General features: G+C 38.8%; 1 protein-coding gene across 3 annotated transcripts; it reads left to right on the top strand.

Annotated features, from left to right (window-relative positions):
* The first annotated feature begins 404 nt into the window (after positions 1-404).
* On the top strand, positions 405-27,337 carry LOC127426882 (E3 ubiquitin ligase RNF157-like). 3 transcript variants are annotated; one of them, XM_051673973.1, is made up of 20 exons: positions 405-868; positions 2,560-2,678; positions 3,227-3,315; positions 6,508-6,654; positions 6,819-6,936; positions 7,113-7,179; positions 7,472-7,515; positions 7,683-7,730; positions 13,980-14,051; positions 14,214-14,373; positions 14,870-14,982; positions 16,315-16,550; positions 16,732-16,840; positions 17,289-17,397; positions 17,490-17,671; positions 20,233-20,292; positions 20,405-20,453; positions 21,382-21,501; positions 22,809-22,843; positions 24,183-24,315. In XM_051673973.1, the coding sequence occupies exons 1-19, from the start codon at positions 781-783 to the stop codon at positions 22,841-22,843; spliced, it is 1,965 nt and encodes a 654-aa protein (XP_051529933.1). In that variant the 5' UTR covers positions 405-780; the 3' UTR covers positions 24,183-24,315. The 3 variants fall into 3 exon arrangements, 2 of the variants coding, with proteins under 2 accessions (XP_051529933.1, XP_051529932.1); XM_051673972.1 differs by lacking the exon at positions 22,809-22,843 and having other exon boundaries at positions 24,183-27,337; XR_007894865.1 differs by lacking the exons at positions 22,809-22,843; positions 24,183-24,315 and having other exon boundaries at positions 17,490-17,666; positions 21,382-21,477.
* Positions 27,338-27,886: the final 549 nt, after the last annotated feature.

The raw sequence follows: 27,886 nt of genomic DNA, 5'->3' as shown, positions 1-27,886 counted from the left end.
GATAAATTGAAAACGTACCCAAACAATATCTATAAAACGATGTTAAAAACAAAACTCATCTAATAAACCCAAATGAATGTGATTGGTCTTTCCTAACCATCGCGGAGAAAAGTAACAAGTACCACATGACGACGCCGGTTTTGCGCTGTTTCAAGCAGCGGTCTAGTTTATAATTAATATCTGAATAATGACACTGGGGAACTTTAATAGCCACTGAATCTACAATACACACTGAAAGGTTAAAATACTAGAATTACCATTTGGACAAATCGTTTCTGACCAATTAAAAACAACGTTCGGTCCTCTAATCCCCGCCCATTTTATGACACCGGGTGTATGGTCCCTGCCATTCTACCGGTTTATTCTGTTTATTTGGCACTGATAGGCATCCGCATCCCATCGCTCAAGCGCTCGGAGAACAGAGGATACAGGGATGATGATAAACATACCGAGAAACTTGTCAAATAGAGAGCATCTCTCTCGGCTTTGAAGGCGTGATTTACGCCGCAACATGGCAAAAGGATGCTGACCACGGGAAGAGAGGCAGCCTTGTAAAAGGACCTCAATAGCAGCTTGTGTCTGCAGACAAAACAACGACTGTGGGACTCTGCGAATCTTATAGGGCATTAAGAGCACCAACTAATCCTGTGCATGGTGGAAAAATATAGATAAACAAACAACGGGTATTTTTGCACACAGAAGATGACGTTAGGTTAAAGAAGACGTCGCTGCTATAGGATTGAAATCATTCAGTGTTATTTTAACTGTAGGCTGTATGAAATGGGAGCTCTGACAAGCCGTCAGAATGCCGGAGTGGAGGAGGTCGATATTCAGTCCAATTCTGTTTACAGATATCCACCCAAAACCGGTGAGAAAAATAATACATATTATATCTTAATATATAATATAAAAATAAAATTATAATAAATAGTCTTAAACGAAATAATAAATAATAATCTATTATTATTATTATTATTATTATTATTATTATTATTATTATGATTATTGTTGTTATTGTTATTGGCAGAATAAGTTAACAGTAGTAGTATTAGTATAACCTGTGACACTACCCTATAATAAAAGTCTATTAGGCCCAATGGAGAAACTCCAGCTTGTACAGATTGAATAGCCTAATTTTCTTGCTTTGAAATGAGGGGGTCTCTTCACCTTACCTCCAAAGAGACTGGGCCACCACCCACTGTTTCTTGGTCAGCAAGTCTGTCAGCCCCTGGTCAGCTAGACCCATAGATGCTTGCCTTTAAATTGCTATAATGCGCATCTCTCCCAGTAATGCTGTGTCTGCTGAAATATGTTACAATAAAAAAAAAAAAAATGAAAAAAAAAAAAAAAACATCTTATCCATCTTGTTCTTCTACGCTAGCTTCTGTACTGTTCCAGCCACTTTGATAACTTGGCAGTGCCATACTGCAGATATTGTTGACTTTTGTATAACACATTGCTTGCTATGCTGCTCATTTGTCAGTCGCTTTGGATAAAAGCGTCTGCTAAATGACTAAATGTAAATGTAATTAGAGCTTGCATGTTTTCATACTCAACATGCAGAAATTAAAGTGAATCGGAAGCAACATTGTCTACTGCAGGGCAGGCAAAAGTATTTAGTTGTTATGATGACTTTGGTTTGCATACCTTCTGGTAACTTAAAACGTTACGTTAACTTAACACCTTTGTTTTCTTTGACCATTCCTGTAGGTTTAGGAAATGCAAAACACTCAATCATGCTAGTTTTAATGGGCTCCAATGACTGCCTGGTTTACAAATCTTAAGAAATTTGAGCAGACAGACAGGGCTAACATTGAGAAGATGAATGTTGATATGTTAACAACAATTGACCAGATACTCTGTATGTGCAGCCTGGGACATGTTCCTGATTCTTGATACCTGATGCTCCAGTTTCATGCTTGTTCATCCATCTACTCTTGTATCTTTCTGTGGCAGTATAGCCTGAATTCTCTGCCCTTGAGCTTGTCTTTCTTTAATATTGTTTGTTTCTCTAGTCTCTTCTATATCTGTCTTTATTTCAAAATAGTTATATATCTGGAGGAGTGGAGCAGTTAGTTTTATTTTGCATCTACATAACCATGTCCAAATCATTTAGCCTACCTGTTGCTAAAATAATATATTACATTTAGTCATATATTAATGGGTTATAGAATACAATAATGTATTTCACACCAACAGAACACTCAGAATTTGCATTGCTATTGGAGAAAATGTGCATTTGTTACCTTAAAGAGCTGTTTCTACCCTGGTCTGACCCAATCATCAGTTATTATTATTTATTGGTTTTAAACTAATGTAGTCAAGTTGCTTCTGTCATGTCACATAATATTTTTTTACTTGATTAAAACCATTTAATTTAGATGTGGAATAAAGCACATATGAAGCCCCTATTTAGGTTACATGTTAAAAGATTTGTAGGTGACAGTAAGTGCTTTGTCATGTTGATAAAATTTGAACTGAACATTTTGCAACACTGTTGTCCCTGTCGAATTGAATTTTCATTATCTTATATTTATTGATCTGTTCTTTATCATACAGGAAGTTATTTTGCTAGCCATTTTATTATGGGAGGAGAGAAGTTTGATTCAACTCATCCTGAAGGTTACCTCTTTGGTGAAAACACTGACCTCAACTTCCTTGGCAATAGACCAGTAGTGGTAAGATTGTACTTAAATTCCTGGAAATATTTAGACTAGATTTAGCCATTTGGGTGTGATTATTATAGAAGGTCATCCCACCAGTAATTGTGATCAGTTCAATAATCTTAACTTGTGCTATCTCATTTCCAGTTTCCCTGCATTGCAATACATCTAAATCATATGCATTTTTTAAATAATTGTTTTAGAAATATATTCCATCTAATATGAATTCAAATGAATGCATACATTCACATGAATATACACGAAAATAGCCTTTTACAGACTCACCCACCAGTGTTGACCCACAAGCTAAACACTCGCCTGCTGCTTCTGCAGCATGTGGATGTGCCAGTGCATCGCACACACACATGCATAAACACAACAGCTTGTCCAGAGATCAGTGTACACCTTGTACTGTGGCTTTGTTTCCAGATTATCTTTCAGTTTCACAGTAGATCACACGTGTGCTTTTGATATGTGATCTGACAAAACAGGGCAAAGTGCTCCTCAGAGTCTTTTTGCTGTGTATTATAATCAATTATTTCTGTTGTGATTATGATTTGTAGTTCCCGTACAATGCTCCACCTCCTCAAGAGCCAGTCAAGACCCTCCGCAGTCTCATCAACATCCGCAAAGACACTCTACGACTTGTCCGGTGATATTTCCCTTCCAATTATCTTTAAAACATCTGGTAAAGCTTTCAAAGGATTAGTTCCCACAACTATGAAAATTCTGTCATAATTTACTTTAGCCTCATTTCATTTCAAACCCATTTGACTTCCTTTTCTAATTAAGGCTTGAACCCCCTCAAAGGACGTCAGAACATGATGTTGGAGGGGTCATAGAATGTTCTCGTAATATAAAGCTTTAATGATAAATATGTACATTTCTATTGCTCTGCTTGATTTTAAATTGTAATCTGGGCCACCCCTAAAATTAGTCATACCATTGACATTGCCTGAGTGGTTCAAGTGAATGCGCGGAAAAGAAAAACGCTCGTTCAAGGACACGCATTCATTGTGTGCTTGTGTATAGTTCAGATGAATGATAAAGTGCACCCTCTCTAACTTAATTCTGATGATTCTAATGTATGAAGCAAGCTGTCTGCTGAAATAACGAAAAATAACCAGTAATCTAACAACAAAACTGTCAATCAGACACGCTTGGAAGTTGCGTTTGTTGCTTTAGCAACAATAAGAGGCTCTGGGCGTGTTTTCTCAGAATCATCATTGGCCGGTAGAAAGAAAAAGAGAGAAACAAAACTGTAGCGCTCTTTTTGAAATTAAAATAAGATCAATGGTTTCACGTCATACAGAATAACATTATTTTTTATTTTTTATGCCCTTTTCTCTCCAATTTTGCATGCATAATTCCCACTGCTTACTAGGTCCTCGTGGTGGCGCAGTTACTTACCTCAATCTAGGTGGCAGAGGACAAATCTCCGCTTCTGAGATATTCAGTCTGCGCATCTTATCACGTGGCTCGCTGTGTATGACACCGCGGAGACTCACAGCATGTGGAGGCTCATGCTATTCTCCACGATCCACGCACAACTTACCACGCGCCCCACTGAGAGCGAGAACCACTAATCATGACCACGAGGAGGTTACCCCATGTGACTCTACCCTCCCTAGCATCCGGGCCAATTTGGTTGCTTAGGAGACCTGGCTGGAGTCACTCAGCACTCCCTAGATTCAAACTCGCGACTCCAAGTGTGGTAGTCAGCATCAATACTGACTGAGCTTCCCAGGCCCCCGTGAACAAATGCGTGAAAAAATATTCATTATTCTTTCTTGAAACCTAATTTGGAATGTAATACATGTTCTATCAGGAAGACTCGCAGACTTGAGTGAAATTTAAGATGACATTTATTTGATGAATATAAAACAGAAATGTAATGTCTCTCTTTGGCGTAAGCTCCGTCTGGCGGTCCGAAGAATTTGTACTCGGAACCGTCATATCCTGCTGGAGATAGGAGGCAAGGGCGAGGATCCTACCCCCGTGCAGGACGGGACTCAACTGATGGTGGTGGGGTGGTGGAGGTTGCCGTGTTAGCACACTGAAACAGCAATGTGATAGATTGTGAGCAGACTTATAAAGCAATGACTTACATGTGATTGGCTAGGAGTTACCTAGCTAATGGTATGATGATGTACAGCTGCTAGTCTTCCCACTAGAACTACGCTGCGCTTACATTTACATGCACATGTGTTAACATATACAACCTTAACGTAAAGTGTATTAAATCATAAACCCCAACAACAACACCACCAACTGCTCCGCCACCGCTTTGACCCCCCTGAAGGTCATTTTGTAATTCGCACCCTGCCTGGTCTGGAATAACAAGCTAAGGGACTTGCCTCTCAAAACCAAACATTTTTTCTTGTGTGGGGGAATTATCAGCATAGAAATCATAACAAGCGAAGTATACCGTAGCTTATATAAAACTATGTCTTTTCAATAAATGTATTGTAAATATATACCCAAAATATTTAAAATATTTCAAAAATACATCTGGCCATCTAAAATCAATTAATTGAAAATCTCTCTCTCTCCTGCATGCATGCACACACTGCTTGGGCGTGTTTGGACTAAATGTCATCATACACAAGCAGAATTATTTTATTTTAAACATTTAATAATTATCTAATAATTATTTAATTTTAATAGTTTGTTTTAATTACAGATCTGTTTCTCGGTCAGAGCCCGGCAGCATCAAATCTGTATTAATGTATCATATCTTACAATAATTCAGTGAATACTAGGAAACAACTGAGAAATGTACTTTTTTTACCTCAGTATTTCTCTGTTGGAAATTTTTCACTGTACATCTTGCCATTTTAGCCTCTAGGCACAGTCATAATTTCAAGCTCGATTACACTTCCTTGTGCTTGACGCATATGCAGAGTGCTAGATGGCACTAGGAAGTGTAATCGAACCGTGCAGGTTTACATAATTATATATACTGTAGTTGTCTAAAAGGTTTTTAGAATGTCACAGTAGGCTACATCCACAAGGTGCATTAAGGCAAAGAAATGTGTGATGCAGCAGTTTCCTTCGGAATCAAAGCACATGCTTATGTTCAACTATAAAGAGAGAGCCTCATTTTTTGGGCAACAGGATGGGGTGTAATTCCAAAGATTTACTGTGATAAACCATTTGGACTTTTGTTTCATGAAAAAAATTATTGGAACAAAACTAACCAGTTATTAAGCGGTAACCAACATTTAAAAATAACGTATTCGGGGGCCTGGGTAGCTCAGTGGTAAAAGACGCTGGCTACCACCCCTGGAGTTCGAATCCCAGGGCGTGCTGAGTGACTCCAGCTAGGTCTCTTAAGCAACCAAATTGGCCCGGTTGCTAGGGAGGGTAGAGTCACATAGGGTAACCTCCTCGTGGTCGCTATAATGTGGTTCGTTCTCGGTGGGGCGCGTGGTGAGTTGAGCGCGGATGCCGCGGTGGGTGGCAACACGCTCAACAAGCCACGTGATAAGATGCGCGGGTTGATGGTCTCAGACACGGAGGCAACTGGGATTCATCCTCCACCACCCGGATTGAGGGGAATCACTACGCGACCACGAGGACTTAAAAGCGCACTGGGAATTGGGCATTCCAAATTGGGTGAAAAAGGGGAAAAAATCCACAAATAAAATAAATAAATAAATAAAATTTTCACTCCAGAACAATTGAAAGAGACTTAGTTCCTGTTTAAGATATCTTTTATATTAAAATAAATTTGAATCACATAATAATCACAAAACTAATGTTTAAATTGTTAAATATATTATTTAAATTTTTCAGTAAATCTTTGCTGGGCATCCAATAAAATGTGTATTTTTGAATACAGATGTAGTGAAGACATGAATCTGCCTGGACAGGAGGTTGGACAAAGCCACAGTTGCTACAATATTGAGTTTACCTTTGATGCTGACACACAAGTTGCCATCACTATATACTACCAAGCCATTGAAGAGTTTCACAATGGTGTGCCAATGTAAGTTAAGCATTAATCACAAGTTTCCTCATAGTTTTTTGTATTTATTTACAATACACTTCAAACTCAACCTGTACCACTTGAATACAGAGCTGCAAGTACAGAGTGACAGCAAAATTTGAGGTTTTCATTTGTATTGCTCGATGCATTGTGTATGTTGACAGATACCTGCCGCAGGACAGCTCTCTGCAGTCAGAGACGGTTCATTTCAAACGCGGCGTCTGCCAACAGTTCTGTTTGCCCTCCCATTATGTCAACTTATTAGAGTGGGGAGATGAGGAGGTAACACTTCTGTTAGCTATGTCCTTTTGTGTTTATGTGTGTTTTGAGTTTTCTGAGAGAGGTTAAATTAGTTAGATTGGAATGGCAGTCATGTATCTCATTTAAGAAATCACTGAGTTATTTATAATGCATGTCCTTTTGGTTTTATCTTCTAATTGTAGTTTGTTGTTACACAGCTTTTGTTTGACATGGATAGAGACATCTACCCCATGGTTGTACAAGCAGTAGTGGATGAGGGAGATGGTGAGTTGATGTCATTATTGCAATCATCTGTCAAAAATGCCCTATGTCAGTGGTTCTCAAACGTTTCAGGTCAAGCACCACTTTTGATCCAATCAGAACATCTAAATGCCACATAATCACAACAATTGTTTTCAGCAATGAGCAAATGTCATTCGAGTCCAAGTCCTGAACTCGAGTACTACAACACTGCTGGTTACTACTGTTTGAGAACCTCTGTCCTATTTGATTTCATAAGAAACTAATAACCTATTGTTATTCAGCATCTGCACCACATGTTTTTGTTGTTCTTCAGAGCACTTGGGACATTCCCATGTTCTTCTTGCAACCTTTGAGAAGGTATGTTTTTTGTGTTTATAGAAGAACTGTAGGATAGACTTACGTCATTCCTGTGTATCTTAATGCCTGTTTATAAATTTGCCTATTTATATTATCTCTATATAGAAAACATGAACAATAGGAACTACATACAGGTTTCTCATAATATTGCTTTCCTTTTCTCCTAGCACATGGATGGAAGTTACTGTGTGAAACCTCTGAAACAGAAACAAGTGGTAAGTGCCCAATTTTTCTGGTTACAGTATAAAAATTCCTATACCATTGAAGAAGAAAAAGACCAATTAAAGCGTAAGGACAAGTTAGATTAAATGGCTTCTATTAGTCTTACTTGGATTTGCTAAGTGTTTCTTGCGATTAACATTTTTTATTGGTTCAACCATTAAATATAAATAGCAGAACACACATATACAGAATCAATATCCAACCCCCACTAATCCCCCCCCCCCGACCCCCCAACACCCCAGTGGTCACACAACCATAGACACACAACAAAAATAAATAAATAAAAGTAAAAAATAAAATAAATAAAACTAATCACACACATAAAACCCCTACACCTCTCTCTCCACTGTCCCTCCCCGAGAGCCCTCCAAAAAAGACAGATATCTGCCCCACTTCTTCACAAACATGTCTAAACTCCCCAGTCTTCTGGATACCCCCTCCCCCCCCAAGAGCTGCCACTCTGGCCACCTCTGAACACCACTCCTGAAACGGGGGCGCTCCAGCCGACTTCCAACTCCTCAAAGTGATCTGTCTGGCGATCATAATACTAGTTAGGACCCAGTTTTTCACGTGCTTATTCTCCAAATTAATGACTGCCCCATCTCCTAAGATACAGAGTCTGGGGCAAAATAAAATTTGAGAGGCCAAAACCTCGACCATAATACTCTGAATCCTCATCCAAAATTCTTGCATCTTAACACAACCCCAAAAGACATGGTTTGTGTCTCCATCTTCTGATTGACATCGCCAGCAGGTGGGTGTGTCTTTAAGACCAAGCCTACACAATCTAGAGGGGGTCCAATAGACTCTATGTAAAATCTTAAATTGCATGAGGCGAACCCTTGCGTCTCTAGGTGCAGATTTGACGTTTTTTAGAATCCCAGCCCACTCTCCCTCCTCCAATACCAAATTTAGATCTTTCTTCCATAATCTCTTAAGAGAAGTTGAAGTTTCGTCCCCTAGACTCTGAATTAGTAGGGAGTAATACACCGATGCCTCATGACCTTTTCCAAAAGCAGTAATCACCACTCCCAGAGTATCTGCCTCTTTAGGGGGGAGTAAACCACTCCCAAAAACAGTACAGAGCAGGTGGCACAGCTGTAAATACTTATAGAACTGAGATCTAGGAATCCCAAAAAGTTCAACCAAATTTGAAAGGATCTCAACACTTCATTCTCATAGGTCACCGAGTGTAGTAACCCCCCTCCCAATCCAGTCTGACCAGCAAAAAAAGGGACTTGTTGATGCATAATTTGGGGTTCAGCCATATGCTCGAGGCAACATTTAAAAAAATGTCCGAATTAAACTCTTTTGTCCATACCGAGTTCAAGTGCAAGATAACGGATGTAACTTAACTTCTCCGATTAATTTGTTAGAAAGGCTCTGCAGTGACGAAATAGGGGCAAGAACTTCCTGTTCTATACAGAACCAGGGAGGGGCTCTCTCAAGTGGAAGCGACCAATGAGCCAAATGTTTGAGACCGAATGCATAATAAAAAAATAAAATCTTGGGTAGGCCTAGCCCACCTTCAATCGGCCTATGTAACTTATTGAAATGTAATTTGGAATGCTTACCATTCCAAATGAAGTACTTCGCTATGCTATCAAATTGCTTGAAATGAAAGAGGGGGACATCTATAGGGAGAGACTGCAGCAAGTAATTGAATTTTGGAATACAATTCATTTTAATAACATTAACCTTCACAATCATAGATAAATGTAATGAAGCCCACCTGCCCACATCGCTCGAAAACCATTTTATGAAGGGGTCAAAATTAACTCTGACTAAATCAGACAAATTTGCTAGAAATAAAATACCCAAATACTTAATGCCCTGTTTGGGCCATTGAAAAACGCCCGGCTAGAAAGCCGTTTCTGAGCAGTATGCTGTCAGAGCCAAAGCTTCGGATTTAGACCAATTGACTCTATATCCTGAAAACTTAGAAAAGGCATTAATAATTCTGTGGAGGCAATGCATAAATCTACTGGGGTCAGAGACAAATAATAAAATATCATCTGCGTAAAGCAAGAGTTTATGCACCATACCTCCCACCACCACCCCTGGAAAATCATCCTCCTTTCTTTTCGTGGCTGCTAATGGTTCCAGGGCAAGACAGAACAATAATGGGGAAAGAGGGCAACCCTGCCGGGTGCCCCTATCCAGAGTAAAATAATCTGAAATTAATCCATTTGTTTGTACCTCCGCTACTGAGTGTCTATAAAGTAACTTAATCCATCCAATAAATGTTGAAATATACCCGTATATTTCCAAAACCTTAAAAAGATAATCCCATTCTACCATATCAAATGCCTTTTCGGCGTCAAGTGAGATGGCAGCGACCGGAGTCTGATCATTCGCCACTGACCACATGATATTGATGAGACGCCTAATGTTATCAGAAGAGCTGTGGCCCCGAATAAAACCCACATGATCTATATGTATAAGAGATGTCATAACTTTACTTAATCGGTTAGCCCAAATTTTTGATAAAATGTTTACATCTAGCTGGATCAGGGAAATTGGACGGTAACTCTTACGCTCACTTGGATCTTTGTCCTTTTTAAGGATCAGACTGATCCAGGCTTGTGTCATGGTTGGCGGAAGTTTTCCATTCTTTAATGATTCAGTATAAACTTCTAACAAAAGTGGAGCCAATTTTGTAGCATAAGATCTAAAAAATTCAGCGGCAAAACCGTCTGGCCCTGGAGCCTTGTTTGTAGGCAAGGCCTTAATTACCTCATCAAGCTCCTCCAAGGTTATCTCAGAATCAAGAGAATTTTGTTTGCTCAGTCGTCAATTTAGGGAGTTCTAATGGTTCCACAAAGTTTCTAATGTCATCATCAGTAGACGAAGACGTGAAACTATAGAGATCAAGATAGAATTCTTTAAAAGCATTATTAATATCAATGGCTGAGGTAAATATTTCACCACCAGCAGATTTCACTGAAGGAATGGTAGAAAATGACTCTCTCTGCTTTATATATCTAGCCAAAAGCTTCCCTGCTTTGTCCCCTGACTCAAAGTATGACTGTCTTGCCCTAAACAACCAAAACTCCACTTTCCATGACAAAATAGTATTATTTCTATATTTCAAACGGGTCAAATCTCTGAGGCCATCAGATGACATTCGCGCTTCAGCTCTGCCTTGGCACTTTTAATATTCTCTTCCAATTCCACTAGTTCTCGTGCTTTGGATGTTTTGGTGAATGAGGCATACTGTATGATCCGTCCCCTAAGAACAGCCTTAAGTGCTTCCCAAGCCACGCCCACAGAGGATACTGAGAACCAGTTGGTCTCCATATAAACATTGATTTCAGTCTTTAACATTTGTTGGAAATCAGAATTTTGCAAAAGGGATACATTAAAGCGGAAACTATATGATTTCTTTTTCTCTGTTTGTGGCAACATCTCTAAACTTACCAGGGTGTGATCTGAGGCTAAGATATTTCCAATTGAGCAATCAACAACAAATTAAATGAGGGACTTAGATATAAAAAAAAAATCTATTCTAGAATAAATCTTATGAACCGATGAAAAAATGTATTGTCCCTACCAGATGTGTTCAAAAGTCGACAGATATCTGCAAGACCAAGATTTTTACACATCCTGTGAAGTGTCACTGTTGCTCTAGGGGGCTTACACACTTTTGCTTCAATATGATCAAGAACTGAGTCCAACAAAAGATTAAAGTCTCCTCCCAATATTATATCATGAGGGGTGCCAGCGGCATGCAAAATCCCTTCAAGATCTATAAAAAAGCCCTGATCATCAGCGTTAGGTGCGTAAATATTAGCCAAAATCAACCTTTGCCCATGAATTTCAGCTAAAACAATAATGACTCACCCTACTTTATCTTTAGTCTGTTTGAGACATTTGAATTGTAGATGTTTATTAATCAATATAATGACTCCCTTGCTCTTACTTGAGCCAGCACTAAAGAAAACATGTCCACCCTATATCTTCCCAAATTTTCCAGCTTCCAGCAGGGAGAGATGTGTTTCTTGAAGAAACACTATATCATATTTCTTACGTTTAAGAAAAGTAATAACCTTCCTTCTTTTTATGGCGTGCCCCAACCCATTTACATTCCATGTGGAGAGAGATAGTACACTCATATTAACATTTGACATTTTGATATAGTAGGATACTAATAAATAAAAAATAAATTGTGTGTCAAAAACAAAATTATACAGACCACATTCCCCATTAGTGAAACAAATTTGTGAGGCAAAATTACATAACAGAAAATACTTTTTAAAATAAACCCCAGCCAATAGGAAGAATGAACACAAAGAATGTGTAGATTCATTCACAGAACTGTCTCAAAGGTGTGATCTTCCACAAAACAAATTCCAGCTGATATAAAACCGTTCAGATTCCTCGGACAGACAAACGAATGTTCAGTGAGCCAGCTGTTATGAGTTCAGGCGGATAACGTAATCATTCCAATGTCCCGTAAAAATACTCAACAAAACAAACTCCAGCCAGCAGGAGGAATAAGCACAAAAAACAAACAGATTAATCCACAGCTGTTCCAAAGGAGTGTTATTCAAAAGACAAGCTCCAGCCGCTAGGCGGAACCAATGCAAAAAGAAACAAAACCAGCATCCCGGTTCCCCGTATGGTCGAGTCAATTCACTCGGAGGCCGCATAAAAGTATATATCATGATTACTCAATCCGTCAACTTTATAAAAGACATCCTTTGTGTGAGCATGTAGATATTTTGCGGTCATCCGTAGTGTCCACTCTCAAACTGGCCGGAACTTCAATGCAAAAGTAATCTTCCGTCAATGCAAAAGTTTCTTAAAGAAAAAGTGTTATTCACAAAACAAACTCCAGCTGCTTGGCGGAGCCACCGCAAAAAAAACAAAAAACAAAAAACAAAATGATGCCCAGCTTCCTCAAAAGCCAGAGTAAGTACAGTGAGTCGACCCACTCACATGAGAAACACCCAATGGTTTACTCACCCATTGATTCTATAAAAGACATTGCCTGATTGGGACATGTAAATACTTTGCGACCGTTCTTCGTTTCTATTCTCAGTTTGGCCGGAAACACTTTCGCTGATGTAAGAGTTTCTTACATTCCTTGAACCGATCGCGTTTCTCTCTTGTCGAACTCGCAAAGTCCGGGAACAAGAAAATATTATGGTTCATCCAAGAAAGCTTCCCTTTGCTCCTCGCCTGGCGCAACACAAGATCTTTATCGGATGATCTCAGAAATTTGGCCAGGATTGATTGTGGCCTTTCTCCCTCAGCAAATCTGTGAGCTGGGACTCTGTGAGCACGATCGATTTCCAGTTTATGGCCTGTTATGTCGAGCAGACTCGGGAAAAGCTCGTCTAGGAATTTCACCATATCTCTGCCCTCCTCATGCTCAGGAATTCCAACAATACGAACGTTATTCCTGCGGCTTCTATTCTCAAGATCTTCAAGCTTTTCAAGGAGATGTTCCAAATCAACTTTGGTCACGGGCGGATTAGCGGTTAATTCCCTCTCTGAAGACTCCAGACAATCAATTCATCTCTCAACATCAGTCACTCTTGTAACTAACTCAGAGACTTTTATTTCCATCGCCGTAATCGATCGACGTATTACAGCAAGATCCTCCAAGTCAGCAAGAACCTTCGTCAGCATCACCGACATGTTGGACAACTGACGCTGGATCTCCTCTCCCGCCACACCATCCAAATCGAGTCCCCGGTCTGTAGGCCTGCCAGGGCTTTCATCCTGAACATGTAAGTGTCTTTTAATGTCTCCAGAGCCCGAGGATTTTGACTTCTTTGCCATGTTTTGCCACAAAGAGCAAATGTGTAACTGGGTGTATCAAATTTCACCGGATTATAACATGAAAAGAATAAAAAATTTAGCAAAGTGCACAGAGCTCGTCGTTCACACGTCTGCTTCTTGCATGGCGTCACATGACCCCCTGCTATGTGTTTCTTAGTATCCTGAGGCAAATTTCCAAATGATCCCATTTTAATCTCTTTAATCTCTTAAAGGGATAGTTCACACTAAAATTCTGTCATAATTCCACCCCCCCCCCATATTGTTCCAAACTCTGTATGACTTTCTTTCTTTCATGGAAGACAAAGGGAAATGTTAAAATGTTTGGGACTGACAGTCTTTGTCACCCCTTTGCTTTCATTGCATGTAAAAAAAAAAAAAATATGCAATCAAAGTGAATGGTGACTGAGGTTTAGATTATGCCTAACATCTCTTTTGTGCTGAATTTATCTTAGGTGGATGGTGTTAGTTACCTGTTGCAGGAAATCTATGGTATAGAGAACAAATACAACAGCCAAGAATCAAAAGTAAGTCATCATCCACATTTACAGAAAGAAACAATTCTTTCTGGTATTAAAAATGTATTCAAACTATTCTCAGTGTAATTGTGACCAGAGATCTCCACATTAAGGCAGAAGTACAAGCTCTGTCACTGCTTTAATCCCTTAATTAGTATCAAAATGTTACAGGTGGCTGAAGATGAGATTAGCGACAACAGTGCTGAATGTGTGGTGTGTTTGTCGGATGTGCGGGATACACTGATCCTACCCTGCAGACACCTGTGCCTGTGCAACGCCTGTGCAGACACACTGCGTTACCAGGCCAACTGTTGCCCCATCTGTCGACTACGTAAGCACCAACTCATGTACCAGACTCATTCTTTATTGTTTAGATGATATTTGTGTTTAAATGTGAATTGTGTAATTTTATTACACTTTTTGGAATTGCATTAATAATGTATGTTTCAAAAATTTTTCCCGAACTCTCCCCACATCTGCAATTGTTTGGATAAACAGATAGTCCAGCCCCAAACTCATGCAATTGTTTCATCCAATGTTGCTATGTCGGGCTGGTCGGGATTCTTAAACGCCAAAAAAAGTGCCACAGAGCCACAGTGTTTGCAGTTTTCAGGGGAGTCAACCTCATTAATTGAGTAAAAACGTAATTTATTCATGAAATAATTTGTCTTGTCAGTGTAGAAACATTGATGCACATTTTTCACAAAAGACATTTATTTAAGCAGTTGATCCAAGTGTGTGTTGTTTTCAGTGTATAGTTTTGGCTAAAATATTTGACTTTCCTGCAGGATCAATTATTTAAGATGCTCTTCTTTTAATCCCTGTAGCATTTCGTGCCCTTCTTCAGATCCGAGCGATGAGGAAAAAACTGAGCCCACTCACCCCAACTGGATTCAACCCTGTCATTACCTCCCAGACCTCAGACTCAGAGGAGCACTCGGTAACATACTAAACCTGCTTCATTCCTGTTTGCTTCACAGAGCTCATACAGTGCTTAATTCATAGCAGCTGTATATTTTTACAGCTAAAAAAATTAGTTCAGGCAGCCTAATCTGGTACACTGAGGCCAGCATTTCCTACAGAATTATGTCATTGCAGTGGGAGAGCCCAGAGTGTACTTGATTCTGATTGGTCAATTGCTGCATTCTGTAGTCAGATATTTTTGGATAATGACAGATAAACTGTCAATTTGATTGTTGTCCCTGGCAACCAATCTCCCACACTGTGCTAATTTTATGTCTCGTGTGACACCCTGTGGTTTCTTTCTTCTTACATCATAAAATAATTTTAACTAATAAATCAATATTTCAAGTCCATTTATTTACTTATTTGGTAAGTAGCAAAGTATTAAAGGAATAGTTCAACCAAAAATGAAAATTCTCTCATCATTTACTCACCTTCATGCCATCCAATATGTATATGACTTTCTTTCTTCTGCAGAACACAATTGTAGATTTTTAGAAGAATATTTCAGCTCTGTAGGTTCATACAATGCAAGTGAATGGTGACCAAAACTTCCAAATTCTTCTGAAGTGATCTAATCAGTTTGAGTGAGAACAGACCAAAATGTAACTTCTTTTTCACTGTACATCTTGCCATTGTAGCCTCTAGGCACAGTCATGATTTCAAGCTCGATTACACTTCCTTGTGCTTGATGCATATGCAGAGTGCTAGATGGCACTAGGAAGTGTAATCGAGCTTGAAATCATGATTGCCAAGGAGACTGCAGATGTCAAGATTTATAGATGAAAAAAGAGTTCTATTTTGGTCTGTTCTCATCCAAAATTGATTGGATTACTTCAGAAGACATGGATTATCTTTATGCTGCCTTTATGTGCTTTTTGGAGCTTCAAAGTTTGGTCACCATTCACTTGCATTGTATAGACCTATAGAGCTGAGATATTCTTCCAAAAATATTTGTTTGTGTTCTGCAGAAGAAAGAAAGTCATACACATCTGGGATGACATGAGGGTAAGCAATTAGAGAATTTTCATTTTTGGGTGAACTATGCCTCTAAGCATGATATTGTACTTTCAGTCCTGTACAATATTTGATCACCCTGTTAGGGTCTATTTTGTGAAAACAACTGGCTGACTGTACATTATCCCTTACTTATTTCGCAGTTCCCAGTCTTTTATTTCATCACATTAAGACTGAAAACTCACAACTCTCATGGCGCTGTCGATTAAGTAGTAGTGCATTGCCACTGTTGATAGATTGTGATGCTTCTAAGCTGTACTGCTCTTCATGGCCACATTAATGTTTACTGTAGGCATCAGATCACATCCCACCAGGCTATGAAGCTGTGTCCCTGTTAGAGGCCTTGAATGGGCCCCTGAACCCGTCTCCATCTGCTCCTCCACTTGAGGGCCTCACCAGGGGCCACGTTTCTGGATCTGTACCCATATATGGCAGTGATAGCCACCACACGCCCACGCGCTCCCGCTCTCCACTAGAACACTCTGTCAACTCCAGCCAGAATGTGAAACACAAGAAGAGTGGCTCTAAGTAAGTGAGCCCTAAGTGAAGTATTAAGGCACTGAGCACAAAGTGGTATTGCATTTCAGTGTTACTGTACTTTGTAAAAAAAAAAAAAAGATTTTTTAAATTAATGTCTACAAAAATTATGGCAAATAAAAAAGGCAGGTAAGAGAGTGGATGCCAATCACGTATTCTGGTATCTCTCTAGATCTCTCTCCCAGAATTCTTCAGTGCTGCCGGAGGAGGAGGATGAGAAGTCATGCAGTGAGTCTGAGATGCAAACGTGCAGGAGAAAACTGCATGCAGAACAGCAAGAGGTAAAAAGCATTTATACCTTTTTCAATGATCAATCCAAGCATCACCTAAATGATAAAGTTATGTTAATCATGTACATAACATAAAATATATTTTAGGCATATAGTTTTGACATCATTATAATATATGATGTTATGTTAATCTTAAGGGTCCAGGATATATATATATATATATATATATATATATATATATATATATATATATATATATATATATATATATATATATATGCACAGTATGTACAGTATATATTATATTATATTATATTAATTGTTTTCAGCACTTTTAATATTTTAAATATCATGTATGAAATGTATGAAACATACCACAGAATAACTTGTTTACATAGTATTTGATTCCTGGTTTATTACTTAATGTCCACTACTGTTGATAGTAGATCGTAAATATCAAAGCATGATGGTGACCGCTGTGTTCTGTATTCTGCTGCAGTCTGGAGTGACCCCAGAAAGTGACAACCTCACCCTGTCATCCTCGGGGGCCATAGATCAGTCTTCCTGCAGTGGGACCCCTCTCTCCTCCACTATCACCTCCCCAGAGGGTACAACTCTTCAGTGCACTTAAGTTAACTCACTGTAACTTGCACCAGAGCACCCTCATTTACATTTGCTTGTCACTTCCTCTCTTGTTAAGACCCAGTTAGCAGCAGTCTGGCCCAGTCTGTGATGTCAATGGCGTCATCTCATAGCCAGCACTCTCAGATCAGCACTGACACATTATCTTCCATGTCTGGCTCCTACATGGCTGGGGCAGAGGGAGAAGAGCCCCCTGAGACCCCAGCAGAGAGCAGGGCCCCTTCCCAGCATGAGGGTGAGGTAAGGGGGTTGAATGCCTGGAAACAAGATATTTCGTTCACTGATGCTTGTTATCTTCACATGCTGTCTTGATGCTGATAGTATATTTTTTTCACCACCCCATCATTAAACAATAGTCAATAATCTTCTAAATGGACATGGAAAAAAGCTTACTCAATTTCACACACACATATTTCTAAATAAAAACCATCACACTGCACACTTTGGACCATGTGTATGAACTTCTGAAAGGTTCTGGTGCAGAACTTGTGCATTTGTTCACATGCTAAATTTGCCCTTTGTGCATATGCATACTTTTAGTACACTGAAAAAGTGGTAACCTGCAATTGTTTCCTCAGGGATCCACATTATTTCTACTGATTTAACCCATAAACATTTTTTTTCATTGGTGTAACCTAATTTTTCAGGTAAATTTATTCAGATTAAAAACATTTAAATAAAATCAGTTTATTTAGATGTCACCACATGAATCACATTTTTAGTGTTAGAAATCTACACCATGTTCTATACCATGTGGGCTAGTATCCATAGTAATCATGGAAATATCAAGAAAGTTTAAATTAGTGATGAAATTAACATAATCTTAAAGTCATGGAAAAGTAATGGTAATTTCTTTAGGGAATATACATTTTTACAGTTATTCTCAGCTCTGAAATATTTTAGGCAGATGCTATTTACACCCCAGTGCAAATAGTGGCAGATATTATTTGCACCCCAACCCTGGTGCAAATAGTGTCAGATACTATTTGCACCCATATTTAGATACTAACATACAGTGTATGGGCATCACTGCGGTGTGTTTATTGTGTTTATTTAGAGTCCCACATACACACTACATGTGTCCCTACCCTACTCCTAAACCTAACCTTAACCTTAGTTTAGAGAAAATAACCTTGGTTTTACTATAGTAACCATGGTTTCACCATGGTATTATTTTGTACATTTACAGTAACCAAAAAATTAACCATGGTTACTATATTACCACCATGGTTAATTGCATTAAAACTATGGTTTCTGCCAAAAAAACATGGTTACTACAATATTAGTAATACAGTAATGCAATCTACACACAAGCGATGCCGAGCTGTGGGAACGAGTGTGATTGACAGGCCCTGCCTCCAGATCAAACCATTCTCTGCACTCCTCGACATTCACTGTGACCAAATCACTGCGATGAAATCAAGATTTATATTAATTTGTATCTATTATTTTAAGTAGTATTAAAATAAATATTAAAAGTGAAAACAGGAAATCGGATAGGAAAAAGAGTTTGAAAATAACGGATTCAAACTGCGATTGTTAGGACAACAGTACACATTCACACACCGTCTTTACACCATGGCAGTGACACCTGTTTTTTTTATTTATTTTTTTTTGCACAATTTACCACATGCCCCACTGAGAGCGAGAACCACTAATCGTGACCACGAGGAGGTTACCCCATGTGACTCTACCATCCCTAGCAACCGGGCCAATTTGGTTGTTTAGGAGACCTGGCCGGAGTCACTCAGCACACCCTGGATTTGAACTTGCGACTCCAGGGGTGGTAGTCAGCATCAATACTCGCTAAGCTACCCATGCCCCAGCGACACCTATTGTTATTCATTTATTTTTATTTTTTAAATTTTTTTTGTGGGATTTTTTCCCCTTTTTCACCCAATTTGGCATGCCCAATTCCCAGTGCACTTTTAAGTCCTTGTGGTCGCATATTGACTTGCCTCAATCTGGGTGGCGGAGGACGAATCTCAGTTGCCTCCATCAACGGTGCATCTTATCACGTGGCTTGTTGAGCACGTTGCCACGGAGACATAGCATGTGTGGAGGCTTCACACCATCCACCGCGGTATCCACACTCAACTCACCAGGTGCCCCACCATGAACAAACCACATTATAGTGACCACAAGGAATTTACCCCATGTGACTCTACCCTCCATAGCAACCGGGCCAATTTGGTTGCTTAGAAGACCTGGCTGGAGTCACTCAGCACGCCCTGGGATTCGAACGAGCGAACTAGCGAACTCCAGGGGTGGTAGCCAGCGTCTTTACAACTGAGCTACCCAGGCACCCAGCGACACTTATTGTTAAGTTACTTATTGTTAGGTACAAATAGCTGCACAGTGTGGCAGATGCTATTTACACTGGGGTGCAAATAGACACTCCAAATATTTTATTGGTTAAAATTGCTCTTTGTCAGTGCAATCTCTTTAAGATGTTTTTAAAAACTTTATACAGTAATCATGAGTAGCTGATGAAAAAGTAATTAAAAGGCATGGAAATTAATTGGTAAAAATGTGTGTGAACCATGTAACAAAATGTGGCAGGTTCAAATGATGAAAGGGGTCTGAAATATCTATCGCCATTGTGTAAAGAGTCAAGCATCAAGCCAGTACTGTCCCAGTAACTTAAATTACATGTGACTATAAATGAAAATGCTATTCTAAGATTAACAAGGCAAAGTCGTTTTCACACACAGTAAATTTCACGTTAACATATGGAGCAGTTTGTGCAAATTAAATTGTGCACTTTACGTAGAGACCATAATTATATGCGTCCTCTGCAGGAAATCCCCAATGAGCCAAAAAACTTTGTGGCTGCCATTCTTGAAGAACAGGATTCAGAGGTGAAACATTAAAACAAATTGTCCAGTTCTAAAGCCAGCTAATTTATCCTAATCACTTACCTCCTTTTTATACAAATGTTAATTATTCAGCTGTGTCTTTTTTTTTCCTTAGGGAAATGATGTTACTGAGGAAGATTGTGGATCTCCCACCAAAGAACAGGGTAATTGTTACCTCAACTAGGATGATTATTGGCTGTACTTATTACATCACTATGTAGATTAAGGAGAAAGAACACTGCAAACCTGTGATCTGTAGGTGGTACTTCATCCACAAGAGCTTATAAATCTGCCTACACACCTTTTGTTAAAAAACTCATGTTTGCAGGTGAGCCAAAGGTTGCTCGCAACAAATATAAAGTTCACATTTGAGATTTTCATGTTTTATTTATTCAGTCCACAGACAAGCACATTTGGCATCTGAATTTCAAAGACATATCCAGTATCCAGCATTCTACTTATTACCATGTAGAGTAGGGTTAGTTTAAAGGGATAGTTCAAAGATAAATTAAAATTCTGTCATCATTTACTCACCTCATGTTATTGCAAACCCATATGACTTACTTTCTTACAGCCTCAGTCACCATTCACTTACACTGTAAATTTTGTTAGTCATGCAGGTTTGAAAAAACATGAAATGATGACAGAATTTACCTTTTGGCTGAACAATCCATTTAACATTTGCATTGCTGTAATATTTTAATGTCAAGAGAAGTTTGCTGTATTTATGCTTTGCTTTTAGTGTTTTATTTTATTGTTATTCTTTATGTCTTGTAACTGAATTACCATTTTGCATAGACATTGCTGCCTCTTTCTTATTTCATATGTTGTGTGCATAGTTGGTGTTCATAATATTAGCAAATGAGAGTCTGTATCAAGGCCTTTATCAGCTGTGTTCATGTGCATGCACCAATCGCATCCGCTCTGCTCTCACATGACTATATATGCATACGCCACCGCAGCCTTCACTTAAACTCTGCTGAGTAAAATCCTGCGCCCCGTCACTGCTCTACCCCCCTTACTGCTGCTTTCACTCTCCTCTGCTCTGCCCTGCCTCGGCTGCTCTTGTTTGACCTCTGACCTCGCTTGCAGGTGGGCGCAGGAGGAGCGAGGTGCCTTGTCCAGAGTTTGACAATAACAATCAGGGGCAGTCTGACACCCACTGTATGACAGGCTTGGACAATGAGCAGCCTCCTGATGGCCGATTCGCTGGTGAGTGGCAACCTCTGGAACATGGAGTTTCTGATTGGAAGGGATTGGGTGAGGTTGTTTCAAGGTGTCCCTTTAAAAAAAGCATCTGAATTTTAGTCCTCGAGTCTCTGGTTCTGAAAACCTATTGGCTTTCTCTGCTCATGCACGCCCTTACTTTGACCCTGCTGTAATTTTGTTTAGTGTGAATTGGTACAACAGTGGCCATGGCCTTTATTCCCTCCTCTTTTGTGTTTGTGTAAGAGAGAGAATTGATTTGGTGTATGATTTGTATGTACTGTATCTGTCTGGGCCATACTAATGGCTAAGTTCATGTTCAGTGTCTGCCAGCTCAAAGTAGCTTTGCATCCCCCTTCACTTTGTTCATCCCTTCATGTTTTTGCCTATCCAAGCTCTTTTGCTAGCATATTCTATCGATTCACAACTCTGTTACTGTCATCCAGAGAAATGATTCTCTCTGAAAGGATACAAAGGAAGCTATTCTATTCATCATGACTACTACACAGTCACAAGATACAGTGGCCACAAAAAGTATTTGGACACTTGAACCACTCATTAAAATGCATGAATGTCATTGCATTAGATAACAAAATATCAAAGCAAGGGCATCTTCAAACATCTTAAAACAAATTATGAACTTTTCTCAGAACTAACTTTATTTTTCTTAGCCATTTTACAAGTACTTTTAACCAACTGATTTCAAGGTAATTTTAGTGGGTGTGCAGTATGAAGTGAGTTTTCCTCAATAACCAGAGAATATTAACAATGGACATGTTCTACTAAGTTTAACAACCACAATGTCCAAACAGCTTTCCTACATTTTGGGCTTTATATCTGTTGTGTAACTTCCAAAACAAACATCTTTTTGTGAAATGTAATGCTTGAAAATTGTGCCTGTAAAAATAATTACTACTTTGTCTGTGCACACTGAAATTGTTCTGTACATCCAGCATTCTCTAAATACTGTGACCCCAAAGTGCCTTTAGGACAAAAAAAGATTTGTGACTGTTCACTGACTAAAATGGACTTGAATATGAGAAATTCCTGGTTAGTTCCAATAAACTGCTTTAAAGGTAAACTTAAAGTACAGATTCCTTACAACAACCTTCAATCATCTTCTCTCATCACCTCAGTGCACAAAGCTTCTCCTTTCTCTCTCTCTCAATCCAACTCTCATTTTCTGTGGATGGTTGATTCTCTTGATGTGCTGTAAATGTGCTCTGTTCTCTCTTTCTGTCTTGGTTTGTTTCCTTCCATCATTTCCCATCTCTCTTTCTCCCAATCTTCCTGGATGTCTATGGAATGGACAGATGAGGACTCGTGTCCTATTCACATTGAGGAATAGGTATGGATTTGAAGCAAGTTAAAACGCAACCCTGCTGAAAAGACCAGCAATGCTGGTCACCAGCTTATGTTGTGTGTTGGGTGCTAGGTGCTGGGCCCCAGCATGGGTTGTTGGTGTGCTGGTGACACTTACAGGCATTTAAACTAGCTTAACCAGCCTCATAAGAAAGACTATGCTGGTCCACCAGCTAGACCAGCACCAAACCAGCTCTTACCAACGTAAACCAGCTTAGACTTGCATGGAATTTGCATGCTGGTAAAGCTGGTCTTTGAAGCAGGGAAGGCACAGAGGTTATGGATTCACAAAGAAACCTCTGCCTTTTTATCATTCACTATTGTCATCAGTGGGATTCTTTATGGGTTTGCCCTTTTTACCTTTTTGGGTTAAAAGAGCCTTTCATCATTCAGCTTGAGATGCATGGTAAATTTTCAATGAGGGATCTTTCAATTATTAATAAATCTTATACATCTCAAAGAACAATTGATAAAAGTGCCTTGCTTTTAAAGCTGAAGTGTGTAAGTTTATATGCCACCAGTGTCACCAAAAGGAATTGCAAAAATGATTATTGTTTTCAAACAGGTTTCTTGAATACTCCCCCACTCAATCTCACGCCATTGATTGAGCCAATGTTTCTGTGTCTGGCTAGTTGAGGTGCACAAACTAACAGAACAATGTTCTGATTGTTCCACAGAGCCACAAAGTTGACACTTTTTGGGGAAATCACCCAACAAATGGCCTATTTTTAGTTGTTTCTTCATATTAAATAGAAGAAACTACAGTATTTAAAAATTAAAATAACACACTTCACCTTTTTCAGCAAAAATAGCCTCTTGAGGAACAGATTATAATATTGATCTCCAAAGGATGATCCAATTCAAGAAAAAGGTCTAGTGAAGTTTTGATGATTTTTTTCTCTTTATCCTTTATATCTATCACACAATCCCATCACTATTTTAGCTTTCACAAATATCTTCATCCCTTCTTTATTTCACCACTTTTTATTTCTTTGTTTTTTTTCTTTGGCCCTGTCCCAAATGGCACCCTAGCCCTTGTGGTCCTCTTATGAATCTACTGTCTATCAAATGAGCTATTGTGCAATAGTCCCCCTGTAAAGTCTGCATCTGTAGGAGCTCGACAAAATGGTGTATCAAAGGCAAACGTAAAGGTGGCACTCATGAGCACGCTTCTGAAACCTAAAATGATAAACGGGAAAGCCTACATTCTTGTGGACATCAAAACCAAAAGTCCACATGATGTGTGCCATTTGGAAGTGGTCCTTTATTTAATCCTGCCCTCATCTGTAACTTTTCACCTGGATTCTCTCTGTTCTGTCTGTTAGGTCTGTTATACCTTGATGTCTGTCGTCATGGTCAGAATCCTTTGACCCACCATGTGTCCACCAGCAACATCAACCTGGAGGATCAGGGGGTCACCAATATAGTGGCAAACCCCAAGAACAAATCTCATCGTGGACCCCTTGCTGTGTGAAATTCTCTGTAAGCCTCTCTGTTATCCTCAGCCCACCAGGCACAGACCTACACCTCTTCCAAAGAGGGATAGCTTCCTCTGTCTTCATGCCATCTATACCCAAACTTGTATCCACACAAAGCCAGACTGCAGAAATCTCCTGATTCAAATCCCAAAAGGGTCTTGAAGGATGTATTATGTGGTTTCCCCTTTCCATTGTGATAGATTTTTTAGCACTCTTTTGGTGTTGATACTTATGTAAAGCACCACGTTTACACCAACGCTCCACCCCCTCATGTGTGGAGATGGAGGGATGACTCAAGCAGCTCTCTTGATGAAAGCCTGAAAAACAAGGACACGGTACAGATTCCAACCTCTGATCCGAGCAGCATTTTAGTTCTTCTCTCTTAGAGAGAAGTCTAATTTCATGTCAGGGCTGTGTGACTATGATTTATAAACTATCAGATAAAACATGTTTTGACACTGTGCCGTAATTTCACCAATAGTATTTAACACCCATAAACAGTTTTATGAGTTGAATAGTCATAAAATCCTGTTATCTGAATCAACAGACCCCTTGGGACTTTACTCATTAATGTCACTCTGCATTTGCATGAATCTCCTTCTTGATACAGTACCTGCCCACAATTAACAACTTTTTCATGTATAGCTTTGAAGTTAAAATCAAAGTGAGTCCCTATTCCCTGTTTTTTTTTTTTTTTTTTGGTATAATGTGCACTGATTAATCATTCACAATAAGATCAGGAACATGCATTAAGAAAGTAAATAGGGTCAATTTTGATTTCACGTTGACTTTAAAGGTGCACTTAGTAACTTTTTGCTCATGTAATCTTGGACTTACAGTGACACCTAGTGGTGTGGATGCAGTGTCATTAAAAATCAATCATTTTCTGTTACAGATACCATTGTAGAAATTCACTTTTCACAATCAGCCATGATTAATGTAATCCAAGAGTGAAAGTGTCTAATAGCAAGACAGTTACTGAGATTAAGTGAGGAGTATTCAGCTGGTCATGTGATTCTAAAATGGCAGCCCTCATGTAGAATGAAACCGCTTTTATAAGGTTACTGATATGACTAGAGTCCACATCTCATGTGAGTGGTCATGATTTTATACATATGTTTCAAAATTACAATTCATTTCTTTAGAATTAAATATTTTTTAATGGGGAAGAAGTCTCTGAGTGCACCTCTAAGCTTGCTGTATCACCATTATTTCACTAATCATCTCAAAAACTCAATTGTTACTTTGCCCTAATTTATTTTTCAATCGCCATAATCAATCCTTCACAAGATGAACTTCAGAGCAATAACACATATTTGCTCACATTTCTGCCCTTGTCAGTTTGCTGCAGCTAATTTTGAGCTATATGTACATCCCTACATGTCAAAAAGACACAAAGCTACTGAGCTGCCTAACCTGTGTTGCACATCGTACTGGCCACGGAGAAGCTACTGAACTGCTTTCTGCAGAGCCTTCTGAAACATTTTGTACAAGGGAAATGCTTGGGAAAAACTGCTCATGAGGTCCACATCTGTGGTCATACCTCAACTATTGCTATGCTAAATGTTACAAAGCTACTGTCAAGCTCTTTGTTCATTGTTTAAAAAAACAAGTATTAATTTCATGTCTTAGGTACAATCTTGCATATACCGTATATGCTTCAATTAGTGATTTTGTACCTAAGACTTGTAATTAAAGGAATAAACCCTGAATGTTGAAGTAGCTCTTTAGAAGAGTATTGTTGGACTGATATTGATTGTTTTTACCAGGTACTTGTCAGTGATATTGGTATCATTGATATGTTTCCCTTTTGAAAAGTATATTGCACTTTCCCATAGCCTATAGGGGTCTCTTACTGAAAGTGTTTACTAAGCTCCATTTTCCTATGATTTGAAAAGACATTATACAATGAAACTGCAAATGTAGGAAAGACATTGAAAAGTGTGCCACTAAATTGAAAAACAATCAACAGCATTCAGTTTTTCGACAGTTCTGCCAAACCGAATGAACAGTATTTAAGCTACCTTTCTTTTGTGTTGCACCAGTGTACTGTAAGTGAAATATTTTCTGTAAGTAAAATAATCAATCAATCACAGATCTGTTTTTTTCTTTTTTTCTTTTTTTCTGTGGGTTCTCTTTGCTATTCCTTAAGGTGATGTGTGTCACTTTTACACACTTATCCTTTAATATCATTCCCCCAAATCCTTTAGCTGAGCCAGTTCTCTTTATTTCATAAGCACATAAGCATTATCTGGACTATCTGATAGGCAGATCAGATTCACAGTACAATCAAAGAGTATATTTATCTCTCTTGAAATGTCTATTGTACCTTGAAAACCAACAAAACTTTTCCTTTGTGTGGAAAATGTTCATTTTCTATTTTTTATGTTAGCTTAGCTCTTGTTATTGTCGTTATTGCTGTTAAATGTGTTGTTTATGGTAGTATACATTTAAATAGTGTGAAATTGATTCATTTCTGGGTCAATGGTACACGCACTAGTAGATTTTTCCCAGTTGACTGCAAATATGCGGTGCATGTGGTAAACGCATGGTAGCTGCAGTCACAAGATAATGTGAATCCTCCACCACCTATACATTTGCACTATTCATCTAGCCCTTCCATGCTAAGCTTGCTCACACTATGTAAGCGAGAGGTACTGAATCACAAGACAAGCAATACACCGGTATAATAGCATGTTGGCAATACAGATAAACATAGCCATGCATTGAATGTTTTACAGCAGAATGTCAGATTTACCTGCAAAGCTTCGCCTGAGGGTGTCAGAACAGATGCAGTCTGTGACATGCACTGAGCATGGATAAAGTCAAAGGGTTTTCTCAATTTCTGTTTTCTGTATTGCTTTTGTGATTCTATTCCGTCCTCTTTCTGCACCAGGAGGAGTGACTGTAATCTAATACTACATGAGGAATGGGTTGCATCAGTATATCACTTTTATAGAATGAAGATTACGTAATGTCAAAAAAACAATAAACCTTTTCTTTAAAACAAGATTTGTTTGGAGTATGTTATCGCTGGAAGATTGATTTTTTTAAATTATATATATATATATATATATATATATTTTTTTTTTGCCATTTCTAAAAGTGGCAAAGCATTTGCTGCCTGACACTTATTTTCAGCTGTCCCACAGAAAACACAGATTATTGTCTAATTTATAAAACCGTTACAGGCACCAGAGTAGTGATTTATTGTGTTATTCATAGATTTACAAAATGGGAGGCAACTTGTGCAGTTATGCAGACTGGGAACACTTTTTAAATGTTATTTACAGTATTTGGCAAATGCTTTTATACAAAGCAACAGAGCATTAAGGCCAAACGTCCCTGGGAATCACACCCATGACCTTGGCATTGTTAGTGCCACATCTACCAACCTGAATAACAGGAACATTTTAAATCCCTTCTCTTTTCAAATAAATGAGCTAGTCACATAATGTAATCATATTTAATTTGCTGACAAACTAAAAGCAAATGATTTCAACTCCCAGAACCATGGCGCCTGTACATCAACCACTCAGCACAAACCCAAT

This window comes from Myxocyprinus asiaticus, chromosome 36 (genome assembly GCF_019703515.2).
Source record: "Myxocyprinus asiaticus isolate MX2 ecotype Aquarium Trade chromosome 36, UBuf_Myxa_2, whole genome shotgun sequence".
NCBI lineage: Eukaryota > Metazoa > Chordata > Actinopteri > Cypriniformes > Catostomidae > Myxocyprinus > Myxocyprinus asiaticus.
The sequence above is the reverse complement of the archived record's forward strand: the minus strand, read 5'-3'. Positions and strand labels throughout refer to the sequence as shown.

What these genes read in the sequence shown, in the direction of transcription:
- LOC127426882 (XM_051673972.1), top strand. Translation starts at nt 781, where the DNA reads ATGGGAGCTCTGACAAGCCGTCAGAATGCCGGAGTGGAGGAGGTCGAT. An exon ending in GACACTCTACGACTTGTCCG is followed by an intron (nt 3,316 to 6,507) that starts GTGATATTTCCC and finishes TTTTGAATACAG; the next exon opens with ATGTAGTGAAGACATGAATC. An exon ending in TTGCCCCATCTGTCGACTAC is followed by an intron (nt 14,374 to 14,869) that starts GTAAGCACCAAC and finishes TAATCCCTGTAG; the next exon opens with CATTTCGTGCCCTTCTTCAG.